This window comes from Fistularia commersonii, chromosome 11 (assembly GCF_037954325.1).
Source record: "Fistularia commersonii isolate RoL2024-O1a breed Wild chromosome 11, RoL_Fcom_v1.0, whole genome shotgun sequence".
Lineage (NCBI taxonomy): Eukaryota > Metazoa > Chordata > Actinopteri > Syngnathiformes > Fistulariidae > Fistularia > Fistularia commersonii.
In genome coordinates, this window is record NC_141294.1 from 14,491,249 (window position 1) to 14,508,283 (window position 17,035).

Below are 17,035 nucleotides of genomic sequence, written 5' to 3' on the forward strand. Positions count from 1 at the left end.
GCTTCCGTTGCGGCATCCTGCTGGACGGGGGTGGGGGGGGCCCCGAAAGGTTATCACGTGATTTCGACGTGCACGGTAAAACAAAACAAAAGAGCCTTCAGGGATACGTACGTTTCATCCTCTTTAATAAGAAAGTAAAGATCTAGGAGCGAAGCCAACGGACACGTGTGAGTTTTTGCATTTGCCAGGAAAAGCTATAAATATTTTCATGGAAAAAAAAAAAAAAAAAATTAAATATGTTTTTGCAACAAAAAATTAAATATGTTTTTCAAACACAGTATTAAAAAAAAAAAAAAAAAAAGACAGTCACAACTGTTGGCGATCAGGAGGATTTCATAGCGAGGAGGTATTTACAGTAAAAAAAAACACACCGGACTGGAAGATCAGAAATTAAGATTCACAGCCTGCAGCTGCTGCGCCGCTATACAAATATAAAAAAAAATGATGCATGAAAAGCTGAATAAATTACAAATAAAATGACAACAGCTGACATTTGGTCTGCGATATATGTACAAGCAGTCAGGTAAAAATATATTTCTCAATGTACAGACGCTGGAAGCGGAGGAATTAAAACCCCCGAAGAGGAAATCTTGGTCGTTTATTGCTGAGGGTCCCTGAGTTCGGCGGGTGAGAAACAACTCCGAGAACAGTGTGTCAGTGACAAAACCAAAAACAGAAGGGAGAACCGGGCGGGTTCTTGCGCCCTTCCTCGCCGTCCGAGGCCGGCCTAGCTCTTGGCGGCGCCCCACGGCTGCAGCGCGGCCTGGGGTACGATGAACTGCGGCGCCGGCTGTGGCAGGATGTAGTAGCTGAACAGCTGCTGCGGCGGCGGCGGCGGCGGCTGGGAGGCGCAAACAGCGGCGAGGAACAGCGGCGTGCCCTTCTTGTACTGAGGCCAAAGTTGCGCCGGCTGGTAGAAGTACTGCAAGCTCGTCGGCGACTGCGGAGCCGAGAGAGGAGGAAGAAGGTCAGGAGATCAACGGGTGGAGGAAACCGTTCATCGGTTCTGTTTGACTTTAAAATAATACAGCGGTTGAATAATGGCGAGAAAACTGGACGATGAGATGATAACCTTTGGCAGAACATTCCTGCTTAGACAATGTTGAAAGCAGTCTCTACCCTGAGGTGTGATGTGTAAAAAAAAAGATTTTGATTGCTCTCGTTTATGTTCTAGTAGCCTTATTTATTGATTTTGAGCGCCTGATCACGTATGGCAGAGAAACTAAACTGTGATCTGTAGTGGGAGCAGGGAACAGGTTGAGGAACATCCAGAGAGGTGGAGGTACACTATGGAAAGGAGGATTGGAGGTCAGTCAAACAGTGAGGCTACAAGTTGTGGAGATCAAGAAGGTTGGGGATTTCAAGTAGAGTCCAGAGCAGAGGAGAGGGTGGAGAAGAGGTGAAGAAACAGGTTCAAGCAGGTTGGAATGGGTGGAGAAAAGTGTCGGGGGTACGAAGAGATAGAAGACTATCGGCCAGAATGGAAGGAAAGGTGGAGGAGACGGTGGTGAGATGATCTACAAACAGTGACAATGACCAAATGACAGGAGGCAGAGCTGGAGGTCGCAGAGATGAAGATGCTGAGGTTCTCTTTGGGAGTGACCAGGATGGAGAGGATCAGGAATGTCCATCAGAAGACGACGCTTGTTAGATGTTTTGGAGAGAAGGTCAGATAGTTGGGTCATAGACAGAGGAGAATGAGTCAATATATTGGTAGACGGATGCTGGAATTGGAGGTCTAGAGGAAGACCAAGGAGAAGATTGATGGATGTCGTGAGAGAGGACATGATGGTCAGATGGAGAAGGTGGATTGGCTGTGGAGACCCCTGAGGGAAAACCTCAAGGAAAAGAAGAGTTTGTCACAGGGGTGCAGGACATGTATGACCGAGACAAAGTGATGACTGAGATGGTTTGGACAAGAACACTCATCTGTTCATGTCCAAACTATGTGGAGGGTCTGGGTAGAAGGTTGCTGAAGGTGGAGCTTCCCGACAGGAGGTCTAGAGGAGGACCACAGAGAAGATCGATGGACGTTGTGAGAGAGGATATGAAGTGAGTTGGTGTGAGAGAGGAGGATCCAGAGAATAGGGTGGGATGGAGAAGATGGATTGGCTGTGGAGACCCTGAAGGGAGAAGCCCAAAGGAGAAGAAGATTCACAACCACAGCAAATTCCTTGGATGTGAAAACTACTTGACCATGGAAGAAACTCAGATCTGAAGTTCTCCCCAGATTCCTCAGCCCAGAAGTTCTTTGGAGACCCATCAGACCTGGGCTGCTTTTTTATCCGCCCTGCCAAACTATTTCATTTTAATATCTATTTTAATAAGACATTGAATTTAGAAACTACTTATTTTTTCCTTTCGTTTAATCCTGGATGGATGATTGCATACAAAATAATGTCGGTACATTCATATGATCATTAATGATTTTAAAGTTGAAATCAAATGCCAAAAAAAAATTTTAATATTTAAATTGCAATTTCCATTATTTTCATTTTACAGGATACCTAGTTGTTGCATGATACCTTATTTAAATAAAATTGAAAAAGGAAATATTGCCTGCCGGCCAAAATAATTACCCATAATTGAATTAATGAAGAGAAGTTAAAGTTCATATTTAAAGTTAAAGATCATATTTATCTTTCTCCTTGCTAACTAAAAGTCATTCTTAATATCAATAATCTCTGCCACTAGAAGAGCATTCTTGCCAACAGTAAAGTAAACACGCACATACACACGCACTGCATATGTGACCGCTCACACACACACACACGGTTTCCAAGGCGTGCAGTTGCGGGTGTCGGCCAGCAGGGGGCGCACTCGCACTCTTGTTTCGTCACCGCAGCCACGCAAAAGTCGTGCGTCACGGCCGCCTCCGGGCACCACGGAACCCCGCGCGTCTGCTTCTGGTAAGTTCGTGGAAACGTGTGGAACTATGTCCCTGACACACATACACACACACACACACGCACTCACACACACACAAAGGCTGTCTCTCAGTGGAATGTTTATATGTGTGTGTGTGTGTGTTCCACAGCTGTTTGACTCAACCTGCTGATTGCTTGTCTCTCACTCACACGCAAACACACTCTCTCACTTCCGCACACACACACACGCACATACAGACACACACGAACACACACTCTGTTTCCTTGAAATGTGTCTTATTTCTTGTCTCTTGTCGGAAAGAAAACAACTTCATTTAATCTCAACCTGCAGAAACTGGATTTAGATTCATTTCATTTGTTGTGTGTGTGTGTGTGTGTGTATGTGTGTGTGTGTGTGTGTGTGTTAAAGACCCGGCTTGCTGTTAGACAGCAGTGGTTTTGAGGTTTTTCTGATGGTTGATTTGTCTGAGAAGACAGTAGAAGAAGTCGTACCATGTTGTGGTTGTACTTCAGCTTCTTCAGTCCGTCTCCCTGCCTCCTGCGGACTCTGGGCACCATGGCTATCGTGTAAACTTCGCGCTCCTTCTCCCGCTTATCGGCGCCGCCGTCCTCCTCCTCCTCCTCCTTGGCGTCCTCCTCGCCGTCGCTCGACGCCGCCGAGCCGCAGTCCGAGGACGAGGCGGAGTGGTAGTCCGAGGTGTCCAGGCTCAGCGGCTCCTCCGCCTTCGCCGCCTCCTCCTTCTCATCTGTGAAGCGAGCGACCGTGAAGGGCCTGCCGTTCTCTCCGGATCTGCGGAAGAAAACCAGAGATCCGTTCATCTCCGCCAATGTAGGGTCTCCATGAAGCTCCTGGAGGAGGAGCCCAAAGCAGAAGGAAGCCAACCTTCTGGATGTCCTTATAATACATAACACGCGGAAATAAGCAATTTAAAATATCCAATTTGGATCAAACTTGAGGATAAGTCAATCATTCACTCGTCCGGACAACGTGAGGTCTCCACTGAAGCTCCTGCAGGAGGAACCTGGAGAATTCTGAGGAACTCCATATTTAAAGGATGGGACCTTCTGGCTGACCTTAAAACATTTCACGCTGTTATAAGTGCTGGATTTGTTTAACATGGAAGGATAAAACAACAATTCAGGGTCTCCAGCGAAGCTCCTGCAAGAAGAACCCCAAGCAGACTCCACGCTTAAAGGGTGTGAATCCCCGCGAGGAGGAACGCCGTCGGAGAAGGTTGCGAGATGCTCACCTGGCGCTCACCTCCAGCGGGTCGATCCACACCGTCACCTCGGGGAGCCCCAGCTCTGCGGGGGCGACGTCGCTCTCCTCGCAAGCCTTCAGCAGCACGTCGTCGCAGGGGGTTCCGGCGTTGACGCGGATGCACCTGCGAAAGAGCGGAGAGGTGATGCCGCCGTTTGTGGCGTCACGCCGCCGCCGCCGCCGCCGCCATCCGTCCGTCCACCCACCTGAAGGCCTGGCCCCTGCCGGGCCGCTCGGGGTACCAGTGGTCTTCGTATTTGTCGCAGAGGAGTTTCCTCAGCTTCTCGGCGAACAGCTCGGCCCGGACGGCGTCCAGTTTGCCGCGCGCCGCCGCCAGCCGTCTGAGGAAGTCCACGCCGGCCTTCACCTCTCTCTTCATGGCGCCTGCGGAGGAGGAGGGGGAGGATCGGTAAAAACACAAGACACGCGCCGCTCGCGTTGTTTTCCCTTTTCCCCGATCCAAAGGTTGTTTTAGCCCGATAAAGGTGGAGCCGCCGCTTTTATTGCACCCATTCCGGGGAGCAAAGTGTCAGACGGCGGTGAGCAACTTTTCGCAGACGCGGGCGTGGCGTCGCCGCCGCCGCCGCTTGCAATCCATCCAGCTGTGGATGACACACGTCGATGGCACTGTTTATTTTCCGCTAGCTGGAGCTTGAACCTCGTCTGTGACCGTGTCATTGAACAAACAACGTGTGAGGTCAGATCCCGATTGTTTTCTGGCGGCGGCGCTAACTCTGAGGGGGATCCCGGCTTTCGGGTTGCATGGTCGGCGGGGTCACGCCGCGCAGACTCTCAGGGTGTCCTCAAGTACGAACAAGTTTTGCTCCGCGTCTTGGCCGTCGTTTTTCGTATCAGGAAGTAGACGGGACGTTCTGGCTTCGTCGCCTCGAATGCTGAGCTTTAGGACGAGCTTTCGGCTCGATTAGCGGCGCCGGGTTTAGCGCTCGAGCGGCCCACAAAACATGCGGGAGATTCAGCCGAAAAGTCTGAACATGTGAATGAGAAGGTGAATGGAACCAAGAGGTGGATCCAAAACCACGCCGTGTGTGTGTGTGTGTGTGTGTATGTTATCTACTACTTGGACGTCCCTCTGCTGGGAAGGTTTGCGGTTGTATTCCAGGGTGAAATAGGGCAACACAAAGCACTGCTAGCAGAGTGTGTGTGTGTGTGGTGAATGTTTTGGCTGTGGTTTAAACCCCCCCCAGACAAATTTAATTATCTGTCCTCTTTAAAAACAGATAAGGCCTTTTATTTTTTCTGGGGGGGGGAAGGGGGTCACTTTGTCACTCAAGTGAGGATCGATGAAACTGGAGCAAAGTTTAAGCTGAGTCTGCGCAGAGACACACACACACACACACACACACCGGTCCGACTTGTTTTTGTTATTCAGGCTGGAGACAAAGGAGAGGAGACGAAGGGTGGTGGGTTGCGGGATGGGGGGTACGGATGGTCCCGGACGGGCCCCTGGACCCCTCCGGAACCCCCTCCCCCCTCCAGGGCCCCCGAGAGAGAAAGTATCGAAAGGGGAAGGGGAGGGTAATAATGAAACTAACACCTCCGGGAAGAAACTGTTACACTCGGTGTTTGAAACATTTCGGAGTTTCCACCCCCCGCCCCCACACACACACACACACTCACACACACGCGAGAGGAAGCTTTCGCTCAAGAAAAAAAACATAACGCGTTATTACACGTGAACTACATAACATGGAGTTAACATTTATAATAATAATAATAAAAAAAAGATAATCATCTTTTTTCCGGTTGTTTTATGTCCCCCCCCCCCCCCCCGAATGTTTCGTTACTCACGGTTGTGTGCGGGATCCGGCGAGGTGTGTGCGTTATACTGTCCGCTCCGTGCCGCCGTGCGGGGTTTACTGCGCCGCCAGGCACATGTTGCGCCCTGTCCGCTTTGACTCCGCCCCCCCGGCCCGCCCAGGCCACGCCCCCGGCCACGCCCCCTCGCTGCTGCAACAGCCACTCAACATTACCGTCAGCGTGACTCACTTCCGGGTTCCTGGTGAGCACGCGATGAGTGCGAGCGCGGCGATGACGCGTCACCCCGCCGGACCAAATATGGGCATGCGCAGGTGAGCGGCCCACCTGGGGTGACGTCACCTCCTGATCGACCCGCGATCGATTAGTTCGATATGGATCGAGTTGTCACGGCGCTTGAAGAGCATTAATTTGGGGGAAAATAGATATATTTCTTAGACAGGTTGTAAATAGATAATGACTGTGGTGGAAAATTGCGCTTTTTTTTGTGAATGTAGTATCTTTGTTTACACACAACTTCTTCCAATTTTTTAAAATCAGGGTCAACAGTCCAGAGCGTAGGAAAGTGCAGAAAAGACGTGAAGAAATAGCTTCAAGATGGTTGGAATGGGTGGAGAAAAGTGTCAGGGATAGTATAAATTAAAATCAGGGGGGGAAAAAAGCCTTTTTTTCTGTCCCCTGGGGGGCAACTGGGGGGTAAATGGGTTACAAGCATCAGATTGAGAACATCACGGAATAAAATAAAAAATAATAACAAATATATAAATAAATAATAAAATATATCAGGAAATAAATATATACATATGTATATGTACATGTGTGTGTCTATGTACGTATATTTATATATCTATGTCTATACATAGATATATGTATATACACTGCTCAAAAAAATAAAGGGAACACTTAAAAAACACATCCTAGATCTAAATGAATGAAATATTCTTATGAAATACTTTGCTCTTTACACAGTTGAATGTGCTGACAACAAAATCCCACAAAAATGATCAATGGAAATCAATTGTATCAACCCATGGAGGTCTGGATTAGGAATCACACTCCAAATTAAAGTGTAAAAACAAACTCCAGGCTGATCCAACTTTGATGTAATGTCCTTAAAACAAGTCCAAATGAATCTGTGTTGCTTCCTGAGTGGACACTATGATTTCACACAAGTGTGATTGACTTGGAGTTACATTGTGTTGTTCAAGTGTTCCCTTTATTTTTTTGAGCAGTATATGTGTGTGTGTTTATATAAACATGTCTGTGGAGGTTCTCGGTCATCCACGTCAAGGTGAATTCCTGTCGAGATCTTCTCTTGGCAATTGGACTTTCTGAATTTCATCACTCAAAGTCCTGTTACTAAGACAAGAAGATTTTGAAATAATTTATTTTACACACACATATATATATATATATAAATTACTATTCAGAAATGTGCAAATTGAAAGTGAGCTCAATCTGCATATGTATTATAAATATATCATGAGCGGCATTACACTCGGTGGGGGCCTGGTAAGGTTTGCAAGGTTGTAGGGTTATAACGCTGACACCTGCGGCTCCGAGACAAGCGCAGCCTTTTTATGTACACTTTTATATTTAGTTATTTTTAACCAATGCAGCTCATATTCAGGTGCATTTGAATTTGAATTGTGATCCCCATATGCTCCCATAATCAACAATACTGGCATTTGTAACAGTTATAATAGAGCGTAATGTATTGTATCAATACCCCACATCCAGACGTGTGAACTATATTTTTTGTACTCTGTATGTGTGAAACATGTGTTAGTTTTGACCAGAAAGTTGACTTTCACTTGTGCAACTTTGAAAATGATCTGTGAGTAAAAAAGTGAACGCGCAAATGTCTCTTTACGTGGCCTTTTTTTCGATTCCCTCCATCCTGGAAACAAGTGTACAGATAATTAATGAACACGTGGTTTTATATAGATAGGATATAATAAACCCATTGTTCCCGTATGAGCACTTGTGCTGAAATACTGAAACAACCCATGACTTTAACAGTGTCATGAAAAGGAAATAGAAAGAAAGAAGGGATTCCGATCCGAAGCTGCACATTCTGTGTTGCTGTTTTTGTTCCTGTAATAAATGTATTAGTTCTTTTGTAATCGCCGGTCACGTACTGACTTTGCGGCGTTTTCCGGGAACTGAAGAAGCAAAACAAGCTCCCGCCCAGTCGCCGCTGAGCAATCGGTGGGGCTCCACTGAAAAACACCAGGAAATGGATGAGGCCGTTTAACTCCATTCAATATTTGACTTTATTACGACTCAGTCAAAAAAAATAAAACATTAAAAAAAAGGGAATTTAATAAGATAATAAAGAATTAATAAAGTATAAATTGTTATTATTATTATTATTATTTTTTTTTTTTATTATCATTATTATTATTATTGTTATCATTATTATTATCATTGTTATTATTATTATTATTATTATTATTGTTATTATTATTATTATCATTATATTATTGTTGTTGTTGTTGTTGTTGTTGTTGTTGTTATTGTTGTTGTTATTATTATTGTTGGCACTTGGTGTTCTCAGGGACGACCCCTGTAGCTCCGCACACACACACACACACACACACACACACACACACACACACACACACACACACACACACACACACACACACACACACACACACACACACCGTTGGAGTCAGGATAGTTGTGAATCGACGTCCGGCCGCAGGAAACGTTAATCCAGAATCGTTTTATTCGTCTCGTATTTTTTCCTTTCGTTTTTTTAATCCCGCTCGGACGATTGGTTATTCGATGTGCCGTCCTCTCGCCGGAGTCGCCTTCCTCCATCTTGGAATCACGGCCGGGAAAATCGTGACCCAGGTTTCCTGAGAGGGGTGTCTAAGTTCTGCAGACCGTCCAGGTCAACGTCTCTCTCCACCGGCTTCCTGTTTGGACGAGAGCAGACATTAAGATGTAGTTCCTCACCCGGCAGACGGTGTTGCAGCTTCTTCTCCACCCGACTCGGCCTCCTTGCAACAACTCTGGAACCCGCGAACATCATGCACGTTTGTTCTTCGGTCCAAACACCTGCAGGAGGTTCATGGGAGACCCCGCGTTGTGGTTCTGAGATGGCAGCTGGGATGGGCTCTGGCAGCCCTGAGGGCAGGAAAAGCAGCTCGGATAATAAATCCATGAATAATCTGATTACTGAAAGGACTTTGAGTTACTTTTTAAGCTTGACGGTTCTCCGTTTCACCACTAGAGGGCGCCACTTCCACATTTCCGCAACCTATATTATCGTTTTTTTTTTTGTTTTTAATTAAAGTTAATTCGAACCTTAAAAGCGGCGCGTCACTTACCTCTCATTCGGATTTGCAACCTTTCCTCTTCATTCTCCGAAGAATCCCTCCAGTTGCAGGTCTTTGAATTGAATCATTTAATGTCGATTTGTTTACTTTTAAAACGACAGGATTTGCATATCACGTATTGCGATCGTATTGGTATGACCCTCTCCTGGTCCCGGGCGAGGCGTGAGATGTTTCAGGAGGGGGGCGTCGGAGAGGAGAAAACTCCCGCAGAGTTTTTATATTATTTTATTTTATTTTTTCCTCCCGTAGCTTGAAATTAAATTGGCTTTCATTTCTTCTCCGTCTCTCCTCCGAGCTCTTTCGCTCCTCCTGACCTCCATCCCACTCCATCTCTTTGGTGCGGCCGGCGTGGGCAACTCCTCTTAAGTGAGATCGCGTTGCTGTTCTTCTGAATTAGCAATTCATTTTCCGGAGGAGCCGCGGGTCAACCGGCTCCTCTCCGGCATCTTTCTTTCCGCCGCGTCTCGGGGCCTCGGCCGCTTCTGCATAACGTTCCCCTTGTGGAAAAAATAAATATTGATCTCCCCCCGGTTGAGGGTGTCGCTGGCACGCCTCAAACCCGAGGCGTGATACGGGAGCGTGCACGTTTTTTTTTTTTTTTTTTTTTTTCCCCGAGCATGTTGATTTTGCAGATGGAAGCGGCGCGATCGTTGCCTTTTTTTTTTTTTTTTTTTTTTCTCCTCCTTTTGAACACATCTGGCGGTATCAATGAAGCCCACATACACACACACCACATGCAGCCTGCTTCGCCTTTAAAAACATATTGATTTCTCTCCTTCGCAGGGAGCTTAATGCGATCGATCGGCCCGGCCATTTCAAGATCAGTGCCAGTGTAAGCATCTCTTCCCCTCACCCGCTGCCTCCCGCCCCCCCTCAGGTAATGACCGTCCTTGGGTCGGGCCGGCGAATGGAGAAAGAGAAAGAGAGAGAGAGGGAGGTGTTTTTCATGGCATCCTTCGCTCCTCCATGTTCCTCTCCAATGTTGTTAAATAAGGATTGTGTATTTGGTCATGCAACAAAAAAGGTATGAGCAAATGCATCTCACACCTCCTTTGACCTTTACCATCCTCCCTCCCTCCTCCCTCCTTCTCTCCGTGTCCGAGTGGGTCGATATCTATTTGTATTTGCAATGCATTAAACGATGGCTTCTTTTTTTTGGGGCGGGGGGGGTCACAAAAGTTGGCTTGTTTCGAGTTCTGCGCTTTTTTTTTTTTGTGTGAAATCATTTCCAGTGTGTTTTTGTTGTGTTTTTTTCTCTCGTGACACCGAAAAAGCTCCCGGCTATATTTCCCGCTCGCACAAAAGGAGGGCAGACACTCGCCGGTGGCTCCGACGGCTTCGTATCTCCAGATTTAAACGTTTTGGTGGTCCAGATTCCGTGTCGGGAGTCGGTCGGAGCTCCGCAGACGTGACACGCGGACATTCAAGCGCTCCGCCAAACGAAAGCGGTCGGGATCATTCGCCTCGGAGCGGTCCGTCAAACCAAATTGCATTTTTGTCAATAAGCGGTGGGAGATTGATAGGCTTCCAGTGTGGGAAATGTCAGGCGACGAGATGAGATGAGATGAGTGGGGAGGCGGCAGAAGTGGGCCCCGTCCTCCGGGAAATCACGGCCGTTAGAAAGCGGGATTGTTGCTCAAAAGGAATCGCGGCTCTTGACGTTTCCCTTCCTGCGGTTGTTCCTCGGATCAGAGGCCAGGTCTGTTCTACTACGCATGTCATCTAGACGCTACTTTGGGTTAGCGTAGGTAGGAAAAACAAATAGACAAGCGCTACGTTGCAAGGAAGCGAAACGTAACGTCTCGACTTTCGTAAAGTGTCCACGTAGAGGAACCCCATCCTTGTTCTGCACAGACGCACCGACCCCACAAGGAATGAGGATATTTAATACTTGATATTAAACCGTGTTAATGGTATATCCGCATGTTGTCCACACGATATTTACCTTTCTGTCTGTATTCGTTTGCTCTGTTGGTTTAATTCCTCCTCCCATGTATGTCATTAATTTATATTGTATCTGTATAATATCTCTACATATGCGCAAAAAGTATCGGGTTCTCGGGTCGGCTCTCGAAAAGCAGCGGAGATAATTTTAAAATGGTAAAATGTTAATGTGACGGGATATATCAATGAAGAGTGGCGCAAAAAAAAAGGAAGGGAATCCATCACGTGATTGATCTGTTTAAAAATGTAAAAATGGCGCCACAATAAGATGTTTGTTGACACACGTCTCTGGGAAGCATCTGAGCAATAAGTTTGTTGTGTTATATGAGATATTTAACAGAAAGATGCTACACAAACATTTTTCTTTTAATCTCAACTAAATACATACTCGTAACATCCACAAATATGTACTGGAGAGGTTGTTTTTTTTTCCTCCCAAACAGTAGCTGTAACACAGCGGATGAAAAAGATGAAAAATAAATAATATCCATATTATATCCCCCGCTTCGTCGCACTCCAGCCCATCTTCCTCCTGCGCGCTAAAACCGTGCAAGAGCTCGTCTTCGGTGTCGGTACGGTAATATAAAGACATGCAATTATTATAATACTCTATATTCACTCTTTCATCCTCACATCATATGGAGACATGCATCCGTTCACCCTCTCATTCGTACGTCACATGGAGATTCACCCTCTCGTATTTCATAAATATACATGCAACCATTTATTCACTCGTTCACGGATCATAAAACACATCATATAGAGACACGCAGCTCTCATTCATGCATCACATAGAGATTCACCCTCTCATCAACACATCATATAGACACACTCAACCAAACTCATTCATTCACACGGAATATAGAGAAATGCAACTATTCACCCTCTCATTTCTATTTCATATAAACGCATGCAACCATTCGCTCCCTCACTCATTCATGCATCATATGGATTCACCTTCTCATTCATATTTCATCCTCTCATTAATAATTAATATTAATATTCACTCACCCTCCCGTTCAGCCGTCCTCTCATCTATGCAACCGTTCACCCTCTCATGCAGGTGGAAGCGCTAACCGCTAGCGACGCACCACGTTGTCGAAATGAATCCGTATTATCGCGCATAAATTATTTAGGTATCTGGATATAGTTTTTACATATTGTTTTTGAATGCTCTGGCGAAGCTCCTAAATACGTGCTCCTTATAAGGTAATGAATCAGGGAAACGCGGAGACGATTCCGCTACGCGGTTTAAGTTATAGTGTTGTTAAGTGGACGTTACATAACAGTATATCACATGTAGCGCTACGTGATACCGCGGGGAACCCTTTGGTTAAGTAATGCAGTCTGTCTCGTAAAAAAGTAATTAGTTGTGCGTAATTCATTCCTGACACGCCTCGCTACGAGTGCTTTGAAAATAGATTGGAATAAAACGGACGGAATTCGACCGAAATGAGGCGAGCGCGTATTCCGAAGGCGCCGGCATCGAAATCGGACGCTAACTCGTAATAACCGATTGTTATTGTAGGAGGAGACGTGAACGGGCTCGCCGTTATTATCCCTATTATTTTCTCCGCCTTTTAATCGCCCTCTCCTCGGCGCCGAGCCGCTTTCCCGGCAGATAAGACGGCCTCGCCGCCGCCCCGTCGTCCTTTTTTGATTTAAACCCGTCGAGGGCTGAACCAACCGGACGGCCGTTTCTCTCGGCGGATGTAATTTCATTAGTGACTTTTTAATTGCCCATATCTCATCCCCTCTCCTGCCGCGGTCCAGTCTAAACACGGCGTGGATCACCGCCGCTCTTGACATTAACATCAAGCGGGAATAAACACAGCAGGACGGAAAGCGCGGACGTTCGCGGGTCGGATTATCTCCCCTCTGCCGATATGCTGAGGGATTCCTTTGAACGAGGAGCCGTTTGGCGTTCGCCACTTTTGTGGAACGCTGCAGGAAACGCCGTCCCTCTGTGCGATTTTTGTGATTGGAGGGAAAGCCGGGGGCGCTGATATTCCCTCTTAAAAGTTAAAAACCCCACTGGGAAAACAGAAAACAGTCGCCGCGGTGTTTCGTCTCTGGGAGAAGGTTTTTTTTTTTTTTCGGTTTTTCCTGTCGGCCAGAAGCACGGCTACGACTCTGTGCTTCGGCAGGACGTCGATCCAGGAAGACACGGGGAGAACATCGAAACCCCGGGCTGAACTCCAACTCCGGTTGGATTCCCACAGGTGGCTCTTCTGTGTGGAGCCACCATGTTCTCCCCGTGTCTGCACCGGGTTCCTCAGGGTTCTCCGGGTTCCTCCCGCAGGCCAAACACATGCAGGAAGTTCCCTACGTTGTCCAGATAAGTGGGAAAAGGAGGTGAACGGTTGTACGGTTGCGTGCATACGGGTTCTCCGAGTCTCTCCAATAATGCGGCAGATGATCGGAGCTTCATCTTTAGCTGAGTATCTGCTCGTGTCGCTCGTGAGAAGAAGCGTCTTCACCGTCTGCAGTTGAAATGAGGCTGAGGAGTTCCTGAAGCTGGAGTAGATTCAGCTCCGCGCAGGCTGAGTTTCAGAGTTTAAATGTAAATGTGAGGCAGAACTTGAACATCTGCCTTTTTCTGTGTGTGTGTGTGTGTGTGTGTGTGTGTGTTGGTCTACAAAAGGTGGTCAAGATGTTCCAAGCTGGCTTGGATAAAGACACCAGGACAGCCCTCCCGACCCCTCGCCCACGACTTGAATTGATAAATAAAAACTGGAATTCCGGTTTAAAACTCCCAACAAGCTATTGGGGGAAAAAAAAACAGGAATGGCCATTTGTGAAAGTGCATGTGTGTGTGTGTGTGTGTGTGTGTGGCAGAATGTCAGCAGTTGCCATGGAGATTTTGCACAGATATGTGGGGCTCCGCTTAATGGTCTGACCTTAACCTTACACTTTCCTCCACGGCGCGCTTCCACGACGATACCTCAAATCAATATTTCCCCGTCCGCCGCCGTGTCCCTCCCACCGTCCCGTCTCATTTATTCGAACCCCTCGGAAAAGAAAAGAAAAGAAAAAAGAAAAGAAAAACCCGCGAAGCCGCTCATTGTTTTGAAATACCTTCACATTTCTCCAGCCGCAGCCTGCCCCAGCCTTGAACCACCATTTACAAACCTTTCCCTTCCCCCATCTGCATTTCTCTCTGCCCCTTTTTTGCTCCTCTGCTCTCCCTCCCTCTTTCTCTCTCTCTCTCTTTTTTTTTTTTTTTTTTTGCTCTCTCTCTTCCAATCCTGCAAGCTGTGTGTCTTTTCCTGTATGCTGGGGGCCGGCGGAGGGGAAGTACACCGAGAAAGAAAAGCACTCGGAGTTCAAGTGCACGGAGGCTTAAAGACACAGCTGGCTCTGACAAAGGGTAATATGACAGGGTGGGGGGGAAGAAAAGGGGAATAATGACCTATTGATGAGGCGCTCGTCCACGCGGAGACGTTTCACCGCAAAAAAAAAAAACAAAAAAAAAAAAAAACGGGGGAATGAGAGAGAGAAAAAAAGAAAACCCTGAACAGGAAAACTGAGAAATCTCTCTCTCTCCTCCCTCCCACCTTCTTTCAGCCGCTGCCCCTCCCTCGCTCCTCTCCCTCATTCCTACAACACACACACACACACACACACATGATGACTGATGCCTCCTTGCTTTCTGCTTTTCCGTGCACCCCAGACTTTTTTTTCTTTCGGTTGCACGCCGTTCCCGCGGCTCCAGAACCTCTCACTTTTACCGCCTGTGACTTTATCTTCTGCCTCCACCTCCAACCTCCACCCCCTTCCTCCTCCTCCTCCTCCTCCTCCTCCTCCGTACTTTCCTCACCGCGGTGATTCTCTTTGTTCACAAGGCGCATTTCCCTTCCACGTCCCGGCCGCGGAGGGGTCGACGAGAGGAGGAACCGGAGGAGTGGAGGGGGGGAGGGGGGGGGACGCGGGGAAAGGGGGGCGCACTGGCCGGGAGGAGATGCAAGGCTACCCGGGTCGCTCTCTCCGGAGTGGGAAGGAGGAGACGCAGAGGCGGGAACGGAGATGAAATCGTGAGGAAGACGCAGGAAAAAAGGTGAGGAGCGAACTTGGGAATGTGGAAAGAGAAGAGACTGCAAGCAGCATGGCTGTCTTTTCTTGATCCCACGCCTTCCATCGGTGTTTAGTTTTGCTTTTCCTGCACCTAAAGTCCTCTACTCTGCGCGTAACATGACAGGACAGGATACGTGTGTGTGTGTGTGTGTGTTTTCCTGAAATGAGGATTTAGTCCCACCGTCGAACCCCCTGCGGGTGGAGGGGGGCAGATTTCAGGGCCCACATGTTTGGCGGAAGGGGGAAGGAAGAGCACTTCCAGTGTTCGTTTACAAAAAAAAAAAAAAAAACTGTTTTAGCAGATGTGTTCCTCCTAACACACCCCCTCTCAAAAAAAAAAAAAAACACCAAAATGACTCAAAGATTTTTAAAATTATTTGGCAACCGCTGTCCGGCAGTGACACATCCCACCCTCCGCGCTTCCCCTTACTGTTTGTTTCCACTTGCCGTATCCCTTCCCCGTTCTTCTGTCCGCCAGCAGCAGCGCCTCCCGGTCTCGGCGCCGCTCTCACCTCCATTGTTTAAGTTACTCCCCGCATGTGCTCTCGGGAGCCTCTGCGACGTATCCTCCTTCTTCTAACCGACCTCTCCATCTCCACGGGGGCCTCGCCAGAAGCTCCGGAAGCCCCGCAACCCGGCAGGCGGCCTCTGCAGGTAGCTTCTGGTTAGCTCCCGGTCCGGTCGGGGTTTCCGAACCAAGAGGTTGATGTGAAACTTAAAACTTTTGATTGTTGGCGTCCGCCCCGAAGAAGCGGGGCGTAAGTTGCAGTTGCGAAGTGGCGGCAAATGTTGGGGGTCGGTCCAGCTTGTCCGCGAAGGGTTTACCGAAGGTCCAACTCTGCGTGCGGCGTCGCCCCGGAGGCTGGAGCTCAATTAGCTAGTTTATTTAGCTAAAGCAGCTGCTATTCATGACGGTGTTTGTATGCCGATGACAAGATGATTATATTTCAAGAAGGGTTTCGAGCTGGAAGTCGTCTCGGCTTGAGATGAATGACCCTCCTGTTGGCGCCCGTATCCTTCGTCAGCTGGCCCGGCGGCCGCTGTTAGCGCGCTAGGAGTCCCATCGCGTCATAACACTTGAAGTGTACGAGCAGCTGATGGTGTTTAGTACATCTTAAAAGCGCCGGTTCTGTTTAACAACACCGAGAACCTTCCCGGGGATAACGGATCGCGCCGGCGGGGAACGCATTGGCTATTTAAAACCTCTCGTCGATCGCGGCGTGTCTAAACTTTGGAGCGCGGAGCTGCCATTAACGCGTTCGGCTTTTATACAACGCAACTCGGCCCCTCGCTATCAATTATGTAGCGGCGGCGTGAAGGAGACGGGCCACCCGCAGGAGGCCGAGCGAGGGCAGCCCGCTCGGATGAGAGCGCTATTCCCCGCGGACCGAGTGTTCCAGTTGCATCGGTGTTTGTCCGCCTTGTGGAGGACGGCGGGCTGAAACGGCGCTGGGACGAGGAGAGCTCCATCTGGAGCCCCGAAGGGCTTTTCTTCATTGGGAGCGCGGCGCCGTTGCCGTTTCACCCTGTCATACCGAACAGCCTCACCAGCTAGAAGGGCAGGGATTTCCGTTGCTTGTCGTCGGGTTTGTCCGCGGTTCGGCCGTCTCACGGCGACGGGGATTCGGGTCGTCGTAAACAAATCGCGGAATCCTGCTGATTAGGCTACCTGGGGAGGCCCCGCTGTCTCAAAGCTGACGCCGGTACCTTTTTTCCTTTATCGTCCCCAGGCGCTTAACCGG

The 17,035-nt window shown here is 48.2% G+C and overlaps 2 protein-coding genes across 5 annotated transcripts in view; one reads left to right on the forward strand and one right to left on the reverse strand.

The window, feature by feature from the left end:
* Positions 1-108: 108 nt before the first annotated feature.
* LOC147229625 (maternal B9.15 protein) lies at positions 109-6,049 on the reverse strand. The gene is made up of 5 exons (XM_086155209.1): positions 5,959-6,049; positions 4,356-4,533; positions 4,139-4,273; positions 3,381-3,678; positions 109-940 (listed from the first exon to the last, which is right to left on the reverse strand). The coding sequence occupies exons 2-5, from the start codon at positions 4,526-4,528 to the stop codon at positions 728-730; spliced, it is 819 nt and encodes a 272-aa protein (XP_086011335.1). The 5' UTR covers positions 4,529-4,533; positions 5,959-6,049; the 3' UTR covers positions 109-727.
* The window catches only part of LOC147229626 (chemerin-like receptor 1), a 59,264-nt gene continuing 45,095 nt past the window's right edge, over positions 2,867-17,035 (forward strand). The window contains exons 1-2 of one of the 4 annotated variants that reach the window (XR_015106805.1): positions 2,867-2,909; positions 10,059-10,152. The gene's annotated coding sequence lies outside the window, so the exon portion shown is untranslated. Of the gene's footprint in view, positions 2,910-10,058; positions 10,153-14,968; positions 15,277-17,035 lie in introns of those variants that run through there. The other 3 variants (XM_086155202.1, XM_086155206.1, XR_015106803.1) reach the window with 3 other exon arrangements.